The sequence below is a fragment of the Manis javanica genome, chromosome 2 (assembly GCF_040802235.1).
Source record: "Manis javanica isolate MJ-LG chromosome 2, MJ_LKY, whole genome shotgun sequence".
Classification (NCBI taxonomy): Eukaryota; Metazoa; Chordata; class Mammalia; order Pholidota; family Manidae; genus Manis; species Manis javanica.
In genome coordinates, this window is record NC_133157.1 from 162,833,897 (window position 1) to 162,856,894 (window position 22,998).

The 22,998-nt window shown below is 33.7% G+C and overlaps 1 protein-coding gene across 4 annotated transcripts in view; it reads left to right on the forward strand.

Moving 5' to 3' along the window:
- The window catches only part of HNF4G (hepatocyte nuclear factor 4 gamma), a 126,695-nt gene extending 107,754 nt beyond the window's left edge, over window positions 1-18,941 (forward strand). For all 4 annotated transcript variants that reach the window (XM_073229723.1, XM_073229722.1, XM_073229720.1 and 1 more), the window contains 8 exons: window positions 1,660-1,754; window positions 4,450-4,556; window positions 6,103-6,258; window positions 9,248-9,335; window positions 11,486-11,638; window positions 11,765-12,001; window positions 12,988-13,110; window positions 16,416-18,941. In XM_073229723.1, the coding sequence (XP_073085824.1) occupies window positions 1,660-1,754; window positions 4,450-4,556; window positions 6,103-6,258; window positions 9,248-9,335; window positions 11,486-11,638; window positions 11,765-12,001; window positions 12,988-13,110; window positions 16,416-16,537 (1,081 nt within the window). In that variant the 3' untranslated portion in view covers window positions 16,538-18,941. The remainder of the gene's footprint in view (window positions 1-1,659; window positions 1,755-4,449; window positions 4,557-6,102; window positions 6,259-9,247; window positions 9,336-11,485; window positions 11,639-11,764; window positions 12,002-12,987; window positions 13,111-16,415) is intronic.
- The last annotated feature ends 4,057 nt before the right edge of the window (window positions 18,942-22,998 follow it).

A 22,998-nucleotide genomic window follows, 5' to 3' on the forward strand; every position in this document is an offset into this window, starting at 1 on the left:
CCTGTTGTGTTTGTTGTTAATCTGCTCCCATATTTGGAGTGTCCTGTCAAATGAACAATGCTTTTGTTCTCATCCTGCAAGTAAATCTCTCTCAGCTCAATTCATTTACAGTAGGCTTTATCTTCATTCGATTCTAAGTGGCCACCCATATATTTTAGAAGAAATACCTTCTTTTACTAGATCACAGAGTATATTCTTTAATTTTCATCATTAATAACCAACTACAAATAATCAGATATATTTTATGCAATAATTTGAAGAAATGCTATTGTTCACTATATGATTAATATTTGCCCCAAAGTTTTTAAAACATATTCATAAAACTACCTTTAGCAGCAGGTCCTCCCTATTTTGCAATTATAAATTAACTGGCGATGTTAAATAACATTCCTGAGTTCTATTGAGTGTAAGTGGTGGACTTGGAAATCAAGCTCAGTTCTAATTCCAGAGATTACATTTTTTATGTGTACAAGTCAGTTCTTCAGTATTTTCACAGAGTTGTGCAACTATCACTACAATCAGTCAATCAACTTAAAACATTTTCTTCACACTGTAAAGAAACATTGTGCCATTTAGTGGTTTCTCCCCATTTTTCCTTACTCCTTCCCCACCAGCATTAGGCTACTACTAAAATACTTTCTGTTTCTATAGATTTGCCTTTTCTGGAGATTTAACATGAATGAAATTACACAACATGTAGACTTTTGTGTCTGACTTCTTTCATTTAGAATAGTGTTTTCAAGGTTCATCCATATTGTAGCATGAATCAGAACTTCATCCCTGTTTCTTGCCAAATAATAATATCCATTGTGTGGGCATACAACATTTTGTTTGCCTATTAGTCCACTGATGGATAATGGATCCCCAAATTTTCATTATGAATAATACTTCTGTGGACATCGGTGTACAAGTTTTTGTATGAACATAGGTTTTCATTTCTCTCTGTTAGATACCTAGGAGTGGAATTGCTGCATCATATGGTAACTCTATGATTAACTTTTTAAGAAAGTGCCAAACTTTTTTCCTAAGCAGATGCATTTTATATTACAACCAGCGGTGTAGGAGGGTTCCAAATTTTTCACGTATCAACAATTGTCTGTTTTTTTCCCTGATTTTAGCCATTTAGTGGGTGTAAAGTGGTACCAAATTGTGCAGATACTATACTCACAATGCTCTTCTCAACTGCCTCTTTATATGTAATTTGATATTTAGAGTAACTTCAGTTGGATGTGAAGTGCATTTAAAATTAATAGAAGAATATTTAAAAAAAGAAAAGTTTGAAAGTGCAGAGCAATGAAGTTCTGATATGTTCTCCATTGCACTGAAATCACTTAGCACTGAGCAATTAGTATTTACATGCCAAAGATTTTTGAACCAGGTTTGGTTTTTGGGACTCATAATAGAAAAGATCATGTATATTGACCAAAAGTGAGATATCACTCAGTTTTATTTTATCATAAAGACGTCATGAGAGGTGTGTCTTATAGTTCCATGTCATGTGCATGCTGATCATGAGACTGAAAAAGTTGTAGTTAATTGTTCTTACATGTTCTTTTCATCAGGCCAAATTTGATCATACTTATGTAAAGTCTACCTATTTGCTTTTCTTTGATAAACAATAGTTCTCTGCAAACTAATATACCTTTTTTGATATTATAGGTTCAGTCGGCAATGTGTTGTTGACAAGGACAAAAGGAATCAATGTAGATATTGTCGATTAAGGAAGTGCTTTAGAGCAGGAATGAAAAAAGAAGGTAATATATAATATGTAATAACTAATTAACATTATTGATGAAGAGTGTCGTACGCACACATTCTTATTTAATCACAGTAATCTTTTCAGATGAGTTCTTATGTTCCTTAATTTTTCTCAATGAAGAATCTACAGTTCTTTGAGGTTAAGAATTTACCCATGGACGCTAACACCCAGGTAGTAAGTGGTACAGCCAGTCTTTGATGATTGTCTGATTACAGACACCATATTCTCCACTAGCCTCTGGCAACAAAATTATTGTCTAAATTATTGTCGAAATAATATTTCAATGTCCTGTTCAAAAGATAAATGGCAAAATTAATTAATACACTGAAATTGTAAGTGCATTTTTAAACACATTTCTTTATTGTCAATAACAATTGATAATCTTTATTCATTTCATAAACGTTAAGTGAGCATTGACTTCTCATATAATCATTTAGTTATTTGATAAATATTTATTAAACACCACTACTTTTCAAACATTGTTCTGGGTGCTGAGGTTTCAATAGTGAACATAACAGACAAAATAATTCCACCTCTCATAGAGCATATATTCCATTGAGAGATATAAACAGTAGACTAGATATTCTATTTTAGTGTGCACTAATTTCATTTTGAACATATTTAATAATCTGATTATATATATGTTACCCTTCTTTCTAAATATGGCTAATTTAGAAATGAATGTGTTGAACACATTTAAATGTGAAGCAGAGAATAGCTGCTACAAGATTTTGTGCTTATCAGTTTTGCTACATGCTTATGCCTGTCATATACAAAGAGATTTTTCAGAACTATTTGCCAACTATGAAAAAATTAAATTAGATCACTATACGATAGAAATGGTAAATGAATCAAATCTATCTTGAACATAGCTAGTTTTTCTTTGTCACTCAATATTCATTAAAGAGACAAAAATTCCATTAATTTCATTCAGACTGCTAGTCTCAAAGAGAAGGCAAAATAAAGCTCACAAAATTAAAAGAGAAGCAGTTTGTCATTTCAAAATGACTTATTTCTTATGGCATATTTAGTAACTTATGGGATTAATTTCATACTTTGTTAATCATCTTCATCTATTTCTACTTGAACCCCAGCTTTACTCCTACAAGCAAATCACAATCTATATTTCCTTTAAGTTTTACAGTATGTGAAATACAGTTTTAAAAAATACTGAAATTATACTTTTTACTGTCCATAGAATGATGCATTAGTTTTTCCCAAATAAATTAGGAAGTAACTTTTGGGTTTCAAAGTAAATATATTTCCATTATTTACAGTAATACCATAATATCAAAATTAGTTAGATGGGAACATATATAAACCTGGTTTTATATCAAAAAATGATAGCAGTAAAAAGCTTACAAATGTTCATATCTTTTTAGCATTTTTCTAAAGATTGATCATCTAAATGAAACTCATACAAGCATAGCTTACACTTTAATTTTTTATATCCACATATGCATTTACATTTGACTTAGTAGAGGCTGAAAATCAATGACAATTTCTGTTAAAAAAAAAAGAGAAAGGACAGAGAGAAAGCTACCAGTAAATATGATTTTAAAATGAAATATTAATTATTCACTCCAACTTAAAGATTACTCACTCTTAAAGACAAAAGTAGTATTTTTCAAATTAATGAACTGATCATTAACACTAAGTTTTGGGTAGATAGTAGATTTTGGCATAGAAATTGGTGAATTTCTTTAATAAAAGAATAATTGCATTAAAAATTCTGATAGTTGAATGTCCTATCTTTCCAGCAGAGCAGGGAGAGCATTACCCTAAATAATACATGTGTTACAGGTCTTGTTTTTGTCCTTTTTTGGTTAACAGAAGATAATTTTACCTTAAGTTTGAAATCCAATTTTGCTATCTTATATAGTATTCTTTATATGACATATATACAATTTAATATTCTCCCTCTCATGCTTCCTTATATTTAATGTGTAGTTTTCAAAAAGGAATTTAGGAATACATATTATTCTTTCTTTCCTTTCTGAAACAAGCTGATCTACTTCTCTTAGAAACCTTTTATATAATACTTGAGATTTCTTCACCCTTCCAAAATGCTGATATTCAAACCTCAATCTTCTCAGAAGAGACCCACTATCTGCTGCAAATTCTGTTTTATTAATGTTTGTAAACTGTCCTGAGGACATTGTTTCGTAAGAGATCATAAGATCATAATCATAAAATCACCGTAACCAAAATAAATGTACTTTCCTTTTTTGCTAGTACATGCAGGTTTCAGACTCTATAACTCATATCTTCTGACAGCGAATACACTCATATCTTTGACCAGGCCTGTCTCATAGGCAATACTCTTCCTCTAGTTATCTTAGTTTTTATTAACTTTGAGGAAACGGAAAGCCGCCATCCTAGTAAAAACCCAGCGTGGCTGAACTGGCTGATCTAACCCTTTTAACACGCGTGCCATCGTGAGGACCCAAAAGGCAGTATTTTATGAGCTCTGGGGACACGCCTGGTTCATTCATTCTACTTTCACGAGTGGCACAGAATGAGAAATATCTCCATCACTCTTCCCCCCCCCCCCCCCCCGGCCCCAGCTTCTTTTAGAAACTTCCCTTCTCACTTTTATACTTCTGTTTTTTTTTACTTCAAACTGTATATCCTGAGACATACTGAAGAGAGCCAACCAACAAATACTGTGATTTCCCCCTCCCCCCCAGCCGTGCAGAACGAGCGCGACCGAATCAGCACCCGGAGGAGCACTTTTGACTGCGGCAGCATCCCGTCCATCAACGCCCTGGCGCAGGCGGAAGTGCGGTCTCGCCAGGTACCTACCTGCCGGGCCCGCGGCCGCCCTGCTCGCAAGAATCAAATGTCTGCGTGGCACAGGGCTGAGATGCTCCACGTTCATTCACACGTGCTCGTTGATAAAATAAATTAACATCCATGAGAATTCAGGGATTTCACTTTGAAAATACTGGTTAGACTGTCGACTCGATTTTGACTTTTCCTGGACAAGTTTCTAATTTTTAAATGGAAAAATGAAATGCATTTCAGTCCAAGATTGTTTAAAAACAATTTGTTAACAAGGTTGATTTCAAATATTTGATGTATAGCACAATGGTCTCGGGGCAGGACTTTGTTTTATTGGCTGAATCTGTAAAGTCAGGTACCACAGTTTTCATCAGGCAGTTTGGCTGATACCTATCATCGGAGCTTCCTTCCTTGGAAATAACTCTGGACTCAAGAACCCACTTTGGTACCTACTTTGGAAACAGGTGTTTAAGGAAAGAGCCAGAATTCAGAAAACAGAGAAGAAAGAGTTTATTTTAAATTTCTAGAATGAAGGTATTCATTCTCAAGTTAAAAAATAAGGGTCCTAAATTATATACTTAAAAATAAATCACTTGATCAAATATAGAAACCCTTTGAAGATGGATTATTTTACTTTTGCCACCAACAGAATTGTCAATGTTACTTCTCTATTATAAAGCAAATATGAAGTAGCTAACTATTAATCAGGTCCTATAATGAGTCAATGTAACTACTTTCGTTTTTGATAACACGAGGGTAATGTGGCGAGGTGAACATCACTATTATCATCACCATTACTTGAAGATTACTTAATGGTCCTATAAAGAAGTTAAAGAGCAGCTTATAGGAAAGCTGTGAGGAAATACATATACACTACTGGACACATATGCACGCACACATATTCAAAAGTAAAGTTTATAAGAAATTTGAGAAAGTGATTTTTTTCTGCAAAAAAGCACTTTAACACCACCTATTTTTCTATAGTTCAAAATTATATATTTTTAAATTGTTATATCTTAAGCTTTTTAATGTTGCTGAGTCAAAGGTTGGTTTCTTCATGTTATTTTGATGGGCTTCCATTTAAAGCAGCAACATAATTAGTTCTGGCTTCTTGTCTAAATCTTTTTCTTTCCAGTTTGAAAAATTATCCAATGGAAACATTTTCTCCATATAGTTCAACAAATTAAAGATGGGCTTTCTTAATGGAAATATTTTTTTAATGAAAAATAAGAACATAGAGCATATTTTATGTGAATACTCCGTATCTCTTTATACAGTCATCTTGAATTATGAAGCTAACTTCCAGTTGTGTGTCTCATTTTACAGATTTGGCCGGTAAAATAAGACACTGCTCCCAGAGCATGGTACTAGATAGTGAATGTTTTCAGTTGGTAGGTATTTTGTGAATCCATTTTAAGGTGTTTAGCATATTTCAAGACACTGTGATGATAATAGCACCCACTTCAATGGTGTTTACATATTTCAGTCACAGAAAAATAGGAATATTGGTCAGATACTTTTTTAAATGGTAAATTAATAAGTCTTCTTCTTAATTCTAGATCTCAGTCTCAAGCCCTAGTGCAAGCACTGACATAAATGTTAAGAAAATTGCAAGTATTGGTGATGTTTGCGAATCTATGAAACAGCAACTGTTAGTCTTGGTGGAGTGGGCCAAATATATTCCTGCCTTCTGTGAGTTGCCATTGGATGATCAGGTATAAGTTAAAGAAATGATGAATGTTTAAAAAATGTTTTTTGAACTTTGCTAAAGTTTTTGTGTTCTTTTAATTAGAATAAATGTGCTATATTCGACAAAGGTTAAATTATCTTATGAGAAGGAAATTGGTTTTCTTGTCCATTCCCCTTCTTGTTCCAACAAGAAGATTTAATCTTTTAGGGTCTTGCAGATTTATTGATTGGATGAAGTTGAGCAAGAGTCTCTTCTTCTGCCTTGTAGTTTGAAAAGCTTAAGTGAGGGAGAAAGGCCAATAGCAAGTAACTGCCTTCCTGAATTAAGGTATTGGGAGAGAAAGTGTCTGGGAGGCAAATGGTACACTACTGGGTCTTGGTGTTTACTGAAGATGCTATATAAAATCCCTCAGAAATGCCAGATCACTCCTAAACAGAAACAACAGAAGTGGTCTTGGTTCTTAGTGGGCACTTTATGCAACTAACATACAACATTTTGACTTTAATGTTATCAATTTTATTCTAGCATTTACTATATAAAAATTAAAGGTCTGGCAAAAATGCCTGTAGAACCATGTTCTGAAATATACAGAGAAATAGAATTCAGATATAATGATCTTGTCGTAACACATATGTTTTCATACTTTGTCATATGTACATTTTAATTAATAGTTAAGAAATTTCATTTCCTGTCTATGAAGATTAGATTATTAGTTGGAGATTTATTTGAACTTTTCCATTTAGGTAGCATATAATTTGTAGGTACAAATAACTTGAAGATTTCCAAACACTGAGTGCCCCATGATATACGTTATACCCAGTTATATTTTTATACTCTCTGACCAGTGCTCTTTATGACTGATACACAAAAACAAAAACAAAAAATAACCAAAAAGAAAGGTTCATGCTTGTTTAAAAATAAAAGAATGGCAAAATATTTATACAACCAGAAAAAAAAAACATGATCATGGGAAGTTAGCAGTTACATTTCTAGGAGACATTTCACCTGGTGACAAAAAAACAAAACAAAACTGTGAAGTCTGAAATCATTCTTAAAATGTTCTCTAACTGCCTTCCTGGTATGAGTCACAGTTATTGACATATCATAAAGATAGCCTTGACTCAGAAGATTATTTCAGAGTGAATAATGCCAAATTGCTAAAACCTACTTGTCTTACTTCAAGCCATATAAGGAGGATTATGTTATTTATCAGTTTTATATTTTTATTATCACTCCTCTTTCAAAGTTGCTGACTTATGTATGAAGACAAAGATTTAAAAGTTGGGAAATTAAAATCCAGTAACCTGTCAAAAAGTATTTTTTGTTTATTAACTAACACTTTGAATTTGAAACACAACATTAATAGCCATGGATTGGTGAATATCTATTATGGGTAAGACACTAGAGTATCAGCTTTTGGTTGTAATATATACTACATTATTTTATTTAATCTTTTCAGGAGCTCTGGTATAAGTATGATTATATCCAGTTGTATTCAGTTTCTAAAACTGAACCCTAGATCAGTTAAATTCACTCAGTAAATTCATCAAGCAAATATTTTTTAGGACTACTGTTCAGTTTTAAGAACTATGGCTATTTGGCAGTAAACATACAGATTGCATCACTATTCTCATAAAGTATGCATTTGACTTGGAAAGACACAAAATAAAAAATATACAGATTGTGAGTAATTCTAGGTGGGGAGAAGTTCTATAAAATGAAGTGGGATGAGTTGCTGGAGGGACGGTGTGAAACAGCATGAAATGCTTTAGGAATCAGAGATGATTTTTCCTGAGGCTTGAATGACAAGAGATAAAGAGCTGAAAAGAAAGAATTCCGGGGACAGGAACCTGGCATGTTCAAAGGTTCTGAAGCGAGCAGGAATAATGTGAGCAAGGGATGTTGCAAGATGAAACCAGAGACATGGGTGGGAGGCAAAACATTGAGCCATCACCTGTGAGGCCATGCTGGAGGAGTGTGGATGTTATTCTAAGGGCAATAAGAAACTGGGAGGTGTTTTCAGAAAAGGGATGTATTATTCTACAAATAATAATCTTGGAAAATTATTAAATTATTATCCTACAAATAATATTTCATCTTGGAAGCTCTGTTGAGAAGGATTTAGAATGGAGGAACCAGAAAGGAAGCAGGAATAGCTGGTAGCAATTTGGAGTGTATTGTAGCAGGCCAGGTAATGAATCACAAATGCTTGGGCTGGGGTGGTAGCGATGAAGAAGCAGCACTAAGATTTGCTGTACAACTAGAGGGGAAACAAAAAAAATCTTGTTTTTGATGTAAACAAGCATTTTGGATAATGGTGTCATTTACTAGGATGATGAAGATGTTGGAGAAACATTACTTGATGTGTTAAATTGGAAATGCTTCCTTTTCTTCCTAGTGGTAATGTTCACCAGACAGTTGAGTATATGCATAACAATCAACTGAGAGCTTAGTACAAAGAGGTTCAATCCAGAAAGTGTCAAAACCCAGATCCCCCATCCTCTTTTCAGTATATCACAAATTCTTGCTTTGCTTTTGTTTATTCAGTTTATTACATGTAAGAGATTGTTTTATATAAATGTTCTCATTTAGTCCTCATGTAGTCCACTTTGAGGTTTTTATCACTATCTCCACTTGATAGATGAAAATGAATGAGTCCCAAACATACTGGTTAGCCTACCAAAGGAAAAATAGGTAGTACGTGGTCAAATCAGAATTCTAACTCTATGTGTGTTTGATTCTATTTCGTCCCGGTATACACTTCATTGTTCTGCTTTTTTTTTTGTAGCCATTGTATTGACTTACTAGTTTTAGAAATTTTGAAAGTAAAATTTTGTTGTTATGCTAAAATAGAAAAACAGAAGACTTAATGATGGCAAGTATCTATGAATATTATAGTTTATTAAAACAAAAGAAAGTCCCAAGCTAAAAGAACACTAAGTTAATCAAACTCATGGTATACCATCTTTTAATTATTTTATTTTTCAATTAATTGTTAAACTTGGAATTTTTAGGTGGCGCTGTTGAGAGCTCATGCGGGGGAACACTTGCTCCTTGGAGCTACAAAGAGATCCATGGTGTATAAAGATATTTTGCTTTTGGGTAAGTTGTTTTTTTTAATTTAAGAAGAAATTATGTGTGTTTCATACCAACAACAGATCTATTCTGTATGTACCAAGCATTTGTAGAGTCTTATTAAGTGGTCATCTGACTTCACAAATTGGATTTAATTGATTGTGTCTCACACAGGCCCTATTTTTCCTTGACTTGATTGCAGAGAAGTTCACAGTGCATTGAAATGTTCAGGGTGCATTAAGATTTAAAAATAAGAACTGGAGGAAGGTATCAAAAGGTTCAAACTTCCAGTTAAAAGATAAATAAGTACTAGTACTAGGGATGTCACATACAATATTACTATAGCTAACATTGCTCTATGATACACAGGGAAGTTAAGAGTAAATTCTAAGTTCTCATCACAAGGGAAGGTTTTGTTTTTCTTTTCTTTTTGTGTCTGTATGAGATGATGGATGTCAACTAGACCTATTGTGCTAATCATTGCACAATATATGTAAATCAAACCATCAGCCATACACTTTAAATTTATAAAGCCATGTATGTCAATTATTTCTCAATAAAACTGAGAAAAATATTTAAAAATAAAATAGAGATGTTCCTCAATGGACATAATATTGAAGTATATTTAAATCATATTAGGATAAAATAATAATTTGTGTGACCATTTTATGGATGTTTCAATATTGTTTCACATTCTCTTAGTATCTACTTATTTGACAAACTTGTAAGGAACATGTTTATCTCCTATCATCTTATTACCTCTCTGCTAGAAAATCCCTAGTTTCAAAAGAACATTTGGTAACAATGTCTGAAAATTCTGATAGTTCAACAGTGGTGCAAAAAGAGGTAAAAGTAGAATGACAGGTGGAGTGGGAGGAGTAAGACAAAAGGAAAAGCTTTGATTTCCTTTAGTAATTTCTTTTATCCCCTGCCTTACTTAATTTATAAAATTAGGTTTCCTGTTGAGAAAGTTGAGATAACTCTAGTGCTTCTTAGCTCTACCTCTCTCTGGCTATGTAAAATAACTCTATTTCTCTGATAGATATTTTCTTCCAGTATGTAAATAAATTGAACATAATATAACAATAGCTAGTATTTACTGAGGACTTACTATGTAAGATGCATTGCTCTAAGTGCTTTACATGTGTATACATACTATCTTGTTCAGTCCTCACAATAATCCTAAGGGATAGGTACTATTCTTTTCAGCCCATTTTACAGGTAAAGAAATGTAGGCAGATAAAGTTTACCTAAGGTCATAAAGCTAGTAAGGGATAGAGCCAGGATTCTAAACTACAAAATGTAGCTGCAGAGGCTCTGCTCTTAAATTCTATTAAATGCTTTTTTGAATTTATAAGACCTTGAAAATACTGTTCTCATTATAGATCTGAATACAATATACCTAAAAAACAAAGTTTTTACTACATGATTCTAAATAGTTTTATCCTGAATAATTAGGTAAACAACTTTTCATCATTCCTCAAGTCCTTTTGCACACGTTGTTACACTGAAGATTATCTTTGCCTGCAGTGAAAGAATTCAGATAATTCTGCTTCTTATAAGACCAGAAATAACAATTGAGCCATTGTTTAGGAGACTTAATATGCATCTAATTTTCTAATATTTTAGAAACTATAGTAAATATCATATTATAACCAGAGACTTCCTAAAACTGAAACTGGTTGTAGGGATAGGTAGTCCAGTTTCCATCCAATTTTTCTGAACTCCCTTGAATTCACTTCCTTTGGCTTGTTAAAATTGTGTCTCAATAGTGATTATACCTACATACAACTAGACCACTAAAGGAGTACTGGTTTTAATCCACTGTAAGCAAGAAAGCTTCTTTAGGTTTTATATTATGCTCATTAATGAGTCAGACACTAATAGATAACTGACATAGTGGAAAGCAAATCATTACATTTTGTTTCTCTCTTGTCAGTTATTAGCCTTTATCTGTATTATCGCCAGTACTGAGGCTGTTAAGATGCATGTGATCACATTATCTGTGTTATTGATCCCTGAAGTGTTCTTAAGTTTTTCTAACAACTAACTGACTACTGAGAGAGGAAGAACTATTACTGTTTCTTTACGGGAAGACCATGTAAAACATTGGCTTGTAAAAATATAACAATATCTGACAATTTTGAGGGGGGGGGGGTGATCACTTTTCTCCCTAGGAAACAGCTACGTCATTCACCGCAACAGTTGTGAAGTTGAGATCAGCCGTGTGGCCAACCGAGTTCTGGATGAGCTGGTCCGACCCTTTCAAGAAATTCAGATCGATGACAACGAATATGCTTGTTTGAAGGCAATTGTATTTTTCGACCCAGGTTTGTTTTCAGTCCATTAAAAAGTAAATTATAATGGAAATTAACATACTTTTTCATATTCAAATATTCATTCTAACACTCTAGTAAGAGTCAATCTTTAGATTTCCCTTTTTATTACTTTATTAGATGCAAAAGGGCTCAGTAATCCAGTAAAGATTAAGAACATGCGGTTCCAAGTGCAGCTTAGTTTGGAGGACTACATCAACGACCGGCAGTACGACTCCCGGGGGAGGTTTGGCGAGCTACTCCTGCTCCTGCCCACGCTGCAGAGCATCACCTGGCAAATGATTGAGCAAATACAGTTCGTTAAACTTTTTGGGATGGTTAAAATTGACAACCTACTTCAGGAAATGTTACTGGGTGGTAAGTACATTTAAGAATTTTCTGTTATCAGCATCACCCTACATACTTTCAAACAAGTTTGACCTGCTTATTTCTTTGTCCATGATATAATGAAGTCAATTTTTTACATTTAGAAAGTCTGCAACACCCACTGGATGGAGACTAAAATACTCGAACATTTTGAAGTCCTCAGTCTTACTAGTCCCATCATCTGTGCTCCACACTATCCCTCTTACCTCAATTTTCAAACCTTCCAACTATGATAAATGGAAATATGTTTCCTATTTTTAGTATTGCTTGGAGCATATTGTATTGTTCTATGCCTTGACTCCTTTAAAAGCTCAAGGATACCAGAATCATAACAATGTAAATACACACACACACACACACACACACACACACACACACACACACACACATATATATAACAAATACCTTGAAAATAAACAATTTACTCCTGAAATAATTAATTGACATAATACAGTGAAAAGGGAAAACTGAGATTTCATTGCTGCAGTAAATGTCAGGACGAAGTTAAGAAATCATTAATTTTGTTTCTGATCTAAATTAAATTTCCTTGTAAAATCACTTTATTTTAGTTTAGTTTAGTTTTAGTTTTCTGGTGCTTAATGTGTTCCTAATGATGTCTTTCTGAAACAAAAGTTGTTTATGCTATTAGGGTGATCCCCAATACTATAAACTCGAGGTAAGTGGTTCTTGGAATTGCTCTAACAGCAGGCAGCAAACCTAATGATTCCAGGAAAGGGCATACAGGGCCCATTATTAATATACAACATAATAGGATACAACATTAATCTAGTCAATGCATAGTGAAAGCTGACATTTTGCTTAATATGGCAGTGGTTCTATTAATTTATTTTTGAATTCCCAAAGAGCACTTTGCGAAACTAGCAATATTCAAGCTGCCAATCAAAATATTTGTTCCAAGGTAAACTTCTATTCCTGATTAAATATCACTAACGCAAGCATCCTTTTATCTTCTGTAGGTGCTGCCAATGACATTAGCCATCTCCATCACCCAATGCATCCACATGTGTCTCAAGATCCATTAACTGGACAAACTCTACTGTTAGGGCCCATGTCAACACTGGTTCATACAGACCAGATCTGTAAGTATCTGGGCTACTTTCAAACATAATCCCACTGGAACTTGTTTAACTGAGAAAAAGAAGAATTTGGGGAAATAATCTATTAGTACACAGAAATTACAAAAAACTTTGAGTACAATTGCCTCTCCAGTACTCAACTATGGGAGATTAAGATAGTCAGCAAATCACTTAGGCATGAGTCTGCTCCCTAAAATGGAATATGAGTATCTAAATTTCTCTGAAGTACAAAAGAATGTATAGGCAGTCCTAGATTTGCACAGGACCATAAAAATGACTGTTCAAATGCCAAGAAATCTTAATAATCAATGGGAAAATTATAGTTGCTTATGATCTTTAAAAATGTTTGTTGAAACAGTAAATACTCTCTTAACTACAGGTTATAAATACATAGGTAAATTAAAAATAGAGTAATACTACTATTTATTTAACACTAATTTAAAAATTAGATACCTTGAGAATTGGCATTTTATTTCTTTGTTAAAAAAATAAAACTAAAAAAAGTGTAGTTTGAACAGTGCTTGCTACCTTCTCCTATAACTTACAAGGGGAAAGTGAACATCTTTTCTATGCATTGATGAATTTTACTCTTTTTGGAAGTTTGGGTCAGCTTCCAACATTTTATCCTTTGCACTCTCAATGTCCTAAAATATCTCTGAGAATTAGATATGAAATTTTTGCCAGTTTCATTTCTTCTGGGACATCCTCATCCTTTTCAATACAATTAGTTTCCTCATTAATGTCAGTAAGTTTTCCTTCACTAAGTTTCTGGATGCTTATTTAAAGATTCGAGGAGCAGCTATTTGTCTATAACTCTATTTATGGTCAATTGAGTTTCACTTCCAGTCATTTTTTGTTTTTGTTGCACTTCTTAAACTTTTTTTGGCCAATTCTCTTTCAATTGTCCATTTTTGTAAAACATCACACGAATTTGTGCCTGGGGGACAAGGAGGCAACACAACCACACACTACATACTTTGTTGTCATAACTGAATAACTGGATAAAGTATGTTCAGGAATGAATCACACACAGACTTAAAGAAGTGATATGATTGGTCACTGATCACATTGCACATCCATTATTTAGGTAATCAATACAGATTGAAGAGTTAGTAGTGAAGTTTATATTTATATACAAATTGTTTGTTACCATGCTGACCGAAATTTGAACCGAGTTTTTGCAGGACTGGATTGTTTAACTTAAGCTGTAGTAACTCATATGCATACATATCAGAATTGTGCAAAGCAGGGGCTGCTGCGAAACCTCTTTGGAACTAAAATGATTCTATAAATACTAGTGGTTATTAATAGCTAAGTTAATCTGATATTAACACAAATTCTACTTTTATAAACTACCTTGGAGATAAAAATCTCTATTTGACAAAATATCTAAAATTGATTGTTTCTGAATTTATACTAATTAATCATAGATTTACCTTTGACCTATCTTCTCTGAACACTAAACTAGCTAAGTCTCTGAGATACCTTGAATTATTATGATTGAATTATTATGCACATCTGCATTGCCTACTGAATTTACAATAGCCCTTAATAACAAGTTATATTGTTCAGTGTAAAGTAACAATTTAGTTACTCACTAGTGGTAGGGAAAGTGGAGGCCTCAGAAATGCGTGTTAGCACTACTGTCCTTCAGATGCACTTCTGGGAGGCTTATGTATAAATTGTGTTTGAAACACCAAGTTCTTTGAGTATGTGATGAGGCAGAAATGAAATTGCTATAAAAAACACAAATTATAGAAATAGAAACATTTGTAAATCACAACATACTTGAGAGACATTAATATGGGACCATTCTTGGTTCGGAAGTTACCATTTTCACTTAATAAATAGTCAAGAACAGAGACTGGCAGGTCCAATACCATACCAAAGAGTCTATGGAGTTATCTCTCTTAGAGATCAGATATTCATAAATTCAGAAAATAAAAGACATTAACAACACATTAAACATTATAGGCATCAACTGACAAGGAAGTTTAACAATTCTCCTGGTGGTTGAATCATTTACTTTTCAAATTTTAAAATCTAGTATTTTAAAAAGCATACATATTTATTGGCTTTAATCTTTTTAGACTTACATCACCATATTTTTCATCTTTACTTTTCCTCTTTCAACATAATATTTGTGAGAATCATTTGTAACAGAAAACCTTGCTCTGCTTTGTCCATTTGGAAAGGTCTATATTTTATGCAAAGCAAGACATTAAATGTATACACACACCTAAATGTAAGGTCATGCATATATTTTTGGCCTTTAAAAGCAGGCCACAGCACTTTGAGATCCATCCTAAAGATCCAGAAATAATTTTGTTAAAGCAAATGTGGTTATTTTTTGTCAGTTAAATTGCAAATAAAAATGTGGCTTCTAAGTAATTGCTAGTCTATACTTAATAATATAAAGTTAATATATGAAAGAAAATCTGGCAAGAAGGGACTTATTTTTATATAGAACTTTTTAAAAGCTGTTGGGAAAAATAATCTATAAGGTTTTCAATGCCTCATTCTGATCATCTAAAATTTTCTACTTGTTCTTTTAAATATATGGAATAATAATAAATGTGACTGCTAAAATATTTCAAGATTTTTTAAATTATAGAATACCTCATGGATTATTTTACAATATAGTAAAAGTTAACAATAAGAGAAAATAGAGTGAATTCTAGACAATGAAGTATTCAAACTGTAATTTTTTTTTTCAATTACTCAGACTTTTTCTTTGCATTGGTGGGGAAAGAAAGGATAGACAAGCTCAATTGTAAAAGAGTAAGCATCTTTCGGAAGCTTTCAACTACTAAACATAGATTTCAAAGCACTTGAAAAGTATCTTAATTTTATATGCCATCTAATATCTTTGAGTTAGTGAAATCCAAGCCAAATATATTTTATTTTACATGCATTTTTTATTGCAAAAATTATGAACTTTGTTTTATGAGATTTGAAAAGAAACTAGCATTTCATTCATCCTCTTCATTAACTCTTTTTTGCTTGGTTTGTGAGATAACTAAATCTCATAAATGCTATTAAGAAAGACAGGAAACACCTTAAAGTGACTAAGACTTACTGTGGGTGATCTATTTCCAGTTTAATGCTATTTGGGGAAATAAGATGGAAATGCATCTCCAATAGTAGGTCAGTGAGCCAGTAATGTAGTATATAAATCATGACTTTATATAGGATCTTTTAAAAACATAGACAAAATAAAATAATGCATATTGGTGGCAAGCAGGACTTAATTGGATGGGCCAGGGTGATTATCATCATCACATACGATTCTCTTGATTCTTTTTTAGCAACTCCTGAAACCCCACTCCCTTCCCCACCACAAGGCTCTGGACAAGAACAGTACAAAACAGCTGCAAACCAAGCTTCAGTCATTTCACACCAGCCTCTCTCCAAACAAAAGCAATTGTGAGAATATGTTTACTTTTGAATGGCACTGCATAAAGGTGAGAAGTGGTTGGTCTCGAAATATCTCAGGATAGTACTTTCGGCAAACTCTTTAACCCAGGCTTCTTCATGGTGCTGTTGTAAGATGGTATCCTGTTTTCTTGTTTATATGCTCATTTTGTTTGTCGTTTCTATTGTTTAAAACCTTTAGAGGCCATCAATGTATATCTGAGTTCCCACATGTTTTATAGTGTGTTTTTCCAGCTTCCCTTGCACTGTTTCTGAACCAGTTGAATCTTATGTACTACTTTCATTTGTTGTCTGAATATTAATTTAAATTTGTAAATACTTTATTATGATGTGATACAGAGTTAAGGTTGTTTTTTGACTTAGAATAGTAGATCAGAAATCCCAGATTAATATAAAAATGAACCAAGTTCTTTATAAATTTTGAACTTGTAAATTGGAAAAATAAAGCAGTTCCTGTAGAATAGGGCACATTTCTTTGAGGAAGAGTAACATGGATATCCAGTGGCTAAGAAGTATCTTTTTGGCCCACAAGTAAATATGCCTATCTTAAGTTTAGAAAATTGCAAATAGCCATTCATTCCAAGGATGACTAGATAGTCCTTGAAATCTGCCTGTATAAGGATGTACATTAGATAAAACATGTTAGTTTACCAGTTAGGATATAGGATCAGCTGTAAAAAAGACACCCTTGAAAGAGTTGCTTAAATAAGAGAGACGTTTATTTCTCCCTCCTAAAACAATCTAAAATATTCATGCATTGAATAGAACTTAGCACATGCCCACATCTGGTTCCCAGGGAGGCTGGCAGAGTGGTCATTAGGTAAAAAGCCTTCTGCCACCTAAAACTGTACCACGCTGGGAGGCTGATATCAGGAGTCAAAATAGCTGATCCTCAGGGCAACCTTATAAGAGAGGTGTTATCTTTTATAAATAAAAGAAACCTTTAGCTTAGAGGGCTTAAGGAATGTAATCAAATTTCTTGAACCTAAAGAGTAGAAAGGCCACATTTAAAACCAGGTCTGCTTGACTTTAATGAGAATAAATCTGTGGTATGGTATGAAAAATGTGAGCTTCTTACTGTGGTTTTAAATATATGCAATAGAGTGATGATTGAATACTATCCATCATGTACTTGTAACACATGTATTCATGTGAGCAGTGAGTGCAAATTTGTTGAGACATGAATCAGAAACCACTTTTGTATTTTTAAGAAGAGTCTTACCCTTAAAAAAGACTTTTAAACAAATTAAAGAAAATAAATAATACACCAGATAGGTTATGATGAAAACAAAAATTCAAATCACTGACTCAGCAGATTTTCAAAAATTCAGGGGACTGAAGAGTATAGTTCTCTGGAGCCCTAAACTATTCTGTATCATCTAAAGCTGGAGCATGTTTAAAACAATTAATGATAATTAATGATAGGCCACCTCCCAAAAAAGTGATGTATCTTTCTCTCTCACTCTCATCTCCCCCTCTCTCTCTCTTACACACACACACACACACACACACACGTGTGCACACAGTACTTGCTGCATCAGGGAAAAACTGATTATCAATGGTATAATAAAAGAGAGTCTAAAGCTGAAAGAGACTGAATTAAATGATTTTTATAGAACCTTTCAAAATTTTGGATTATGATTTCATAACCCCCACTAACCTTACAAATAAAAAGGTTCTGTTAATGTTAACTAACTTATTAACTCTTAAAGGAAAAAAATGATTACCTAGAAGCTATCATTCATTGGTTTAATAAAATCAGTAAAATTCTTTCAAGAGCAAGTACCTGGAAACTGTAAGATCTATATTTGAGAGAGAGAAGGGAAGAGGAAAGTTTTCTTAATTCTTATTTTTTTTGGAAATTTACTAGTGTGTCTATTTCATTAATAAGAATGCCTCTGATTTTTATAAATATAAATATTTGTGATAGGTTTCTGTTTAATTGTGTTGTTCTCTTAGAAAATATAAAAAAAAATTCATTTTTAGTGAGCCTTCTAACTTATCTGCATATATTTTCTAAACAGCTATGTTTTAGAAATTATTGCTAACAATTTCACTTTAATAACTATGGTCAGGGAATTTGTAATATAATATTTTTGTATACTTAACTGCCAAAAATGCTGGACAAACAGGAACTGAAGGTTTCAGCCTATTTTCAAAATACTGATAAGGAGTGTTATTGCTTTTATATAGCACAGAACTTTTTTCAGGTTATAAAAATGAATAATTTATTGTGAAATATGATTCATTTTATAAATGTAAAATTATTTTTATAAATTTCATTGTTGAAAATCAAAACTTACTAGATTTTTTTAAATGTTAAATTATAGTGAATTAAAATATTTCTAAACTGTGGTACCATGTTGTTCACTGAACTTTCTAAATAAAAATAGAGAAACACTGAAGGGGTCTGCTTCGTTATTGTTCAAAAATGATTTCAGAATGTGAAAGATACTGATAGTGTATTTTATATGGTCATGTAATTAAATTTACATTGAGTTTGCTAATACTGGGCTTTAGTTGCCAAACAAAATGAATTAGTGCATCTCCGAATAATCATAGAATTTGACACCGACTAAAGGGAGAATCCTTATATTTGCACTTTAATTAAGGAGTTTTGCTTGAAATTTTTGTCACCGTAATTAAAATAAATGAGTAGGCTGGCGGAAACATTGTATACATATACTTTGGCACATTCACTGTTAATCTAGGTTTTATTGGCTGGTGTCCTTCATTCATATTTAAAGTTTTTATAAAACATCTTACATTATGAAGACCAGTCAATTTCATTTTTCTAGAATTCAACTCAGTTTTATTTCGTTTGTACTCTAATCAGGGTAATATGTGCACCTCATGTAACAACACAAATTGTACTTAGGGTTTATAGTGAAAATCCTCCTTCCAAATATGTGTCTTGCCTGAGGGTTACAGTCCCAGGCAAGTTCACTATGGATTCAGTGAGACCGAGAAATGACAATGGAATGTTCTTGGGGTCAAAGAGTTTACACCTGGCTTTATTCTCACAGCAGTAGGTCAAGCACCAGAATTATGTCTGCATCCAACAATCTGCAGGACTGTAATCCTCCTTCATCTCTGCCTCCACCCAGAGCACTGGGCAGAGCTCTTTATAGTGAGTCAGTCAATACTAGCTTATGGCCTACGAGTGTGGAAGCAGTAGCCTAGCAGTAGGGCAATTACATCATCGAGTAGTTTAGGGTCAGGTGAGGATCCTGGCCATAGGAACTTCCATTCTCCCCACAATATGAAACAGGCAATTTTTATATTTATGTATAATAGAAGAATATACCCTAATTTATTAGGGAAAGTGAGAAGAGAAAGAATGTCCTTGTTCTGGATCATAGGAAGAATGATACTAAGAATAAAGACAACACATGGAACATATTAATAATAAGGTTTATTGTAACTATAGTTGAGTGTAATTTGACATCCATTTCAACTTGAGTATTTGAGCTGATCTTTTTAACTTATGTCCCTTCCTCATTTCAAAAATATCACCGAACTGCCCAGAGACTTTTTAAAAAATAAAATATATCAATAAATGTACTGAAACTCTAAATGTTTCTGCAAAATAGAGGGCAGATGACATCAGAGTAAAGGAAATACAGACTAGTCTGTGATTAAGCACAGGCATAATGGTGCTGCTGTGAAAGTACTATGAAATTCCATAAACAGAGCCCTAAAAATTTTCAATTTTGTAACACTACAGGCTAAAACCAAGGTAAGAGCATGTGACAATCAATGAAGGTCAGATCCAAGGACATAAGGAGCTGTAGTAGTAATCCAATGTAGAGGATCCATAGTGACAGTCACCTGATTTTCCTAGAGGCAGAGGGGCTGATCAGTGAAGGAGGTTCAGGGCCACAGCTATTTCCTAAGAAGAAGAATTGTATTCAGTTACAGAAGGGATAGAAAGATCCTAACACACAGCCAGGGAAACTCTACAAATAAGCAATTACTGAACAAGTCAGTGAACTTCCCTGTCATGACCACCTTTCAAAATTAGCTAAAACTGTATTTCTTATATCCAGTTTGATTCCTTGTCTGAAAAAAAAATAATTCTTTAGAAAATACAAAGTTTACCCTATGAGACAAAAAAGCAGTAGGTGCTTTGGAGGGGGTTTGAGGTCAGGGAGGAGAGAAGAAATTGTATATTAAAACTAGTTTTACACAGGTTGCAAATAATAGGGTACAACTGTATATACATATTTCTTGATACTTCATAAAAGAAATGAAATTAAAAAAATAATTTATAGGTAACCATTAATTGAAGAAAATAGGATTCATAAAATATAAAATTCTAGAAAAAAGGAAAAAGAAAAATTGAGTAACTTAGTAGAAGTAGTTTAATAAAAAAGATTAAGGATGCATAGACAGCTAAAAAACAATATGGGAGATCTATGACTAAACTTTGATACCTCATTAAGTTTTGCAGGTTAAGACAATCACCTGGTATAGTAATTTTTTAGATTAAATGAGAATACAAATTCATCTGTGTTTTTATTATAGTACATAATTATTCACAAAATGATCTAGTAAGAGGCATTTATGCTTATCCAAAATAGACATATTAAACCCTTAGAAAATGCCACCAATTTGTAGGCACTAGAGCTCTCGAGTTTCTAACGGAAATTCAAAGAGGGAAAATATTAAATCATGGTCATACAAATAACTACAAATAAGCTATCATTATTTTGTAGTTTAATAACATGATGTTATGAGAGTTTACCAGATGAACTTACATATAAATCAGGGAAAAGCTCCCAGAGAACCTACAGGAAGACTGTGCCTAAAGCTCAGTAATCAAGAAAGTTAGCCAAACCCTGAGGATGCAGAGGGAGACAGGATGTTGAATCTTGACTGATACAGTGATTTCCCTGAGTCCCAAAGTCCATCCAATAATCATTTCTTTAGTCCCTCAATAAACTGGACATACTTGGAGGTTGTCAGAATCCAATCATCAGTTCCTTGTCCTGCTGGATAGAAACTATCTTGTTGGGAAAAGACAAGAGAAAGTTAATGAAAATGATCCTGCTCCTCAGCCAACATCAGTAAATAAAAGACTATATCACCTTTTGGGCAGGGGTAGGATTATGGTAGGAAACAAATATTATGATCCCTTAAAAACTATAGAATGCAAGAGTAGTGGTCTCTGTTTTATCTCCATTTAATTCTTCAGAATGGATCTTAAAAAGGCAGAGAAATCCCAGATAATGATATTAAACACACAGATTTCAAACAATTGCAGTAGACTAACATGGCGACAGATAGGAAGTATGTGACTACCGATCTAAGGAATGCATAAGCATCAGAAACAGTTCACTTTCATCTGGAACAGACAACAGTATACATTTATAGTCTTGATCAGGAATTATGTTGATTCTTCCTCTTTCTGCCATCAAATACCTGAATATATCTAGACCAGCCTGACATTTTACTGAATATCCTATTGGGCTCCTATTTAGCCAGAAGCCAATGGCTCTTTAGACAAAAAAAAGTGGTTGCTTGAAGTTCCATCAGAGAAACCACCTAACCAATAATAACTTGAGGTTAGAGACATACTATGTGGTCTAGCTATATGATGCTGTACCCCCAACAGGTAGAATAAACAAGTCTGAAAATCACGTGGTGGAAGGCAGAGTGACCCCACTTACCACCATTACCAGCCCATTGGGGAATTTGTGTTCCCTGTCCCCACAACTCTGAGGCTCTCAATAATTAGAAGTCTCGGTTCTTAAGAAGTAATTCTTCCACCAGGAGACACATGAAGATTTCCATTTATAAATGTTTTGTATTTATAAGATTGTCAAGGAGATTAGAAGAGGAATCACTATCCTGTCAAGGGTAATTGACCCTGATTATCAGGAGACAGTAGGGCTGCTGCAATGTAATAGGCTCAGAGAGAAGTGTATCTGGTATCCCAGTGATCCATCTGAGTGTCTCTGGTGCCCCAAGGCCCAGTTGTGAAGGCTTATGGGCAAGGGCAACAGTCAATATCTGAGAAGAGCTTTGTGATTAGAGGCTCAGAACCTTGAGGTGAAGGTCTGGATAATACCACCACGCAAGCCACTGAGACCACCGAGGTTTGCTGGCGGTGAGGAGACTCTAGACTGGATAGTAGAAGAATGAGATAATAATGATCATTGAAATTGGTGGGCTATCTGCTCTGGTCCTCTTGCCTTCCTCTTTTCATTTTCTCCCAGAAAAGGGACTCACTGGAATCATGGAGAACCTGCTATCTAAAGTTATAGAAGATAAGCATTTGAGAGATATAAGGGTTATATTGTAGTCAACACTGCAGACTGAAGGACTTAACTCTGCCAGGTGCTGGAATGCAGCTGGCTAAGAACCTTCAGCGGGCAGACGTCTCTAAAAATTACCCACATTGGAAAGCTACCTTATTTACTGCACCTCTTCCTGGGTGCAGCCTGCATTCAA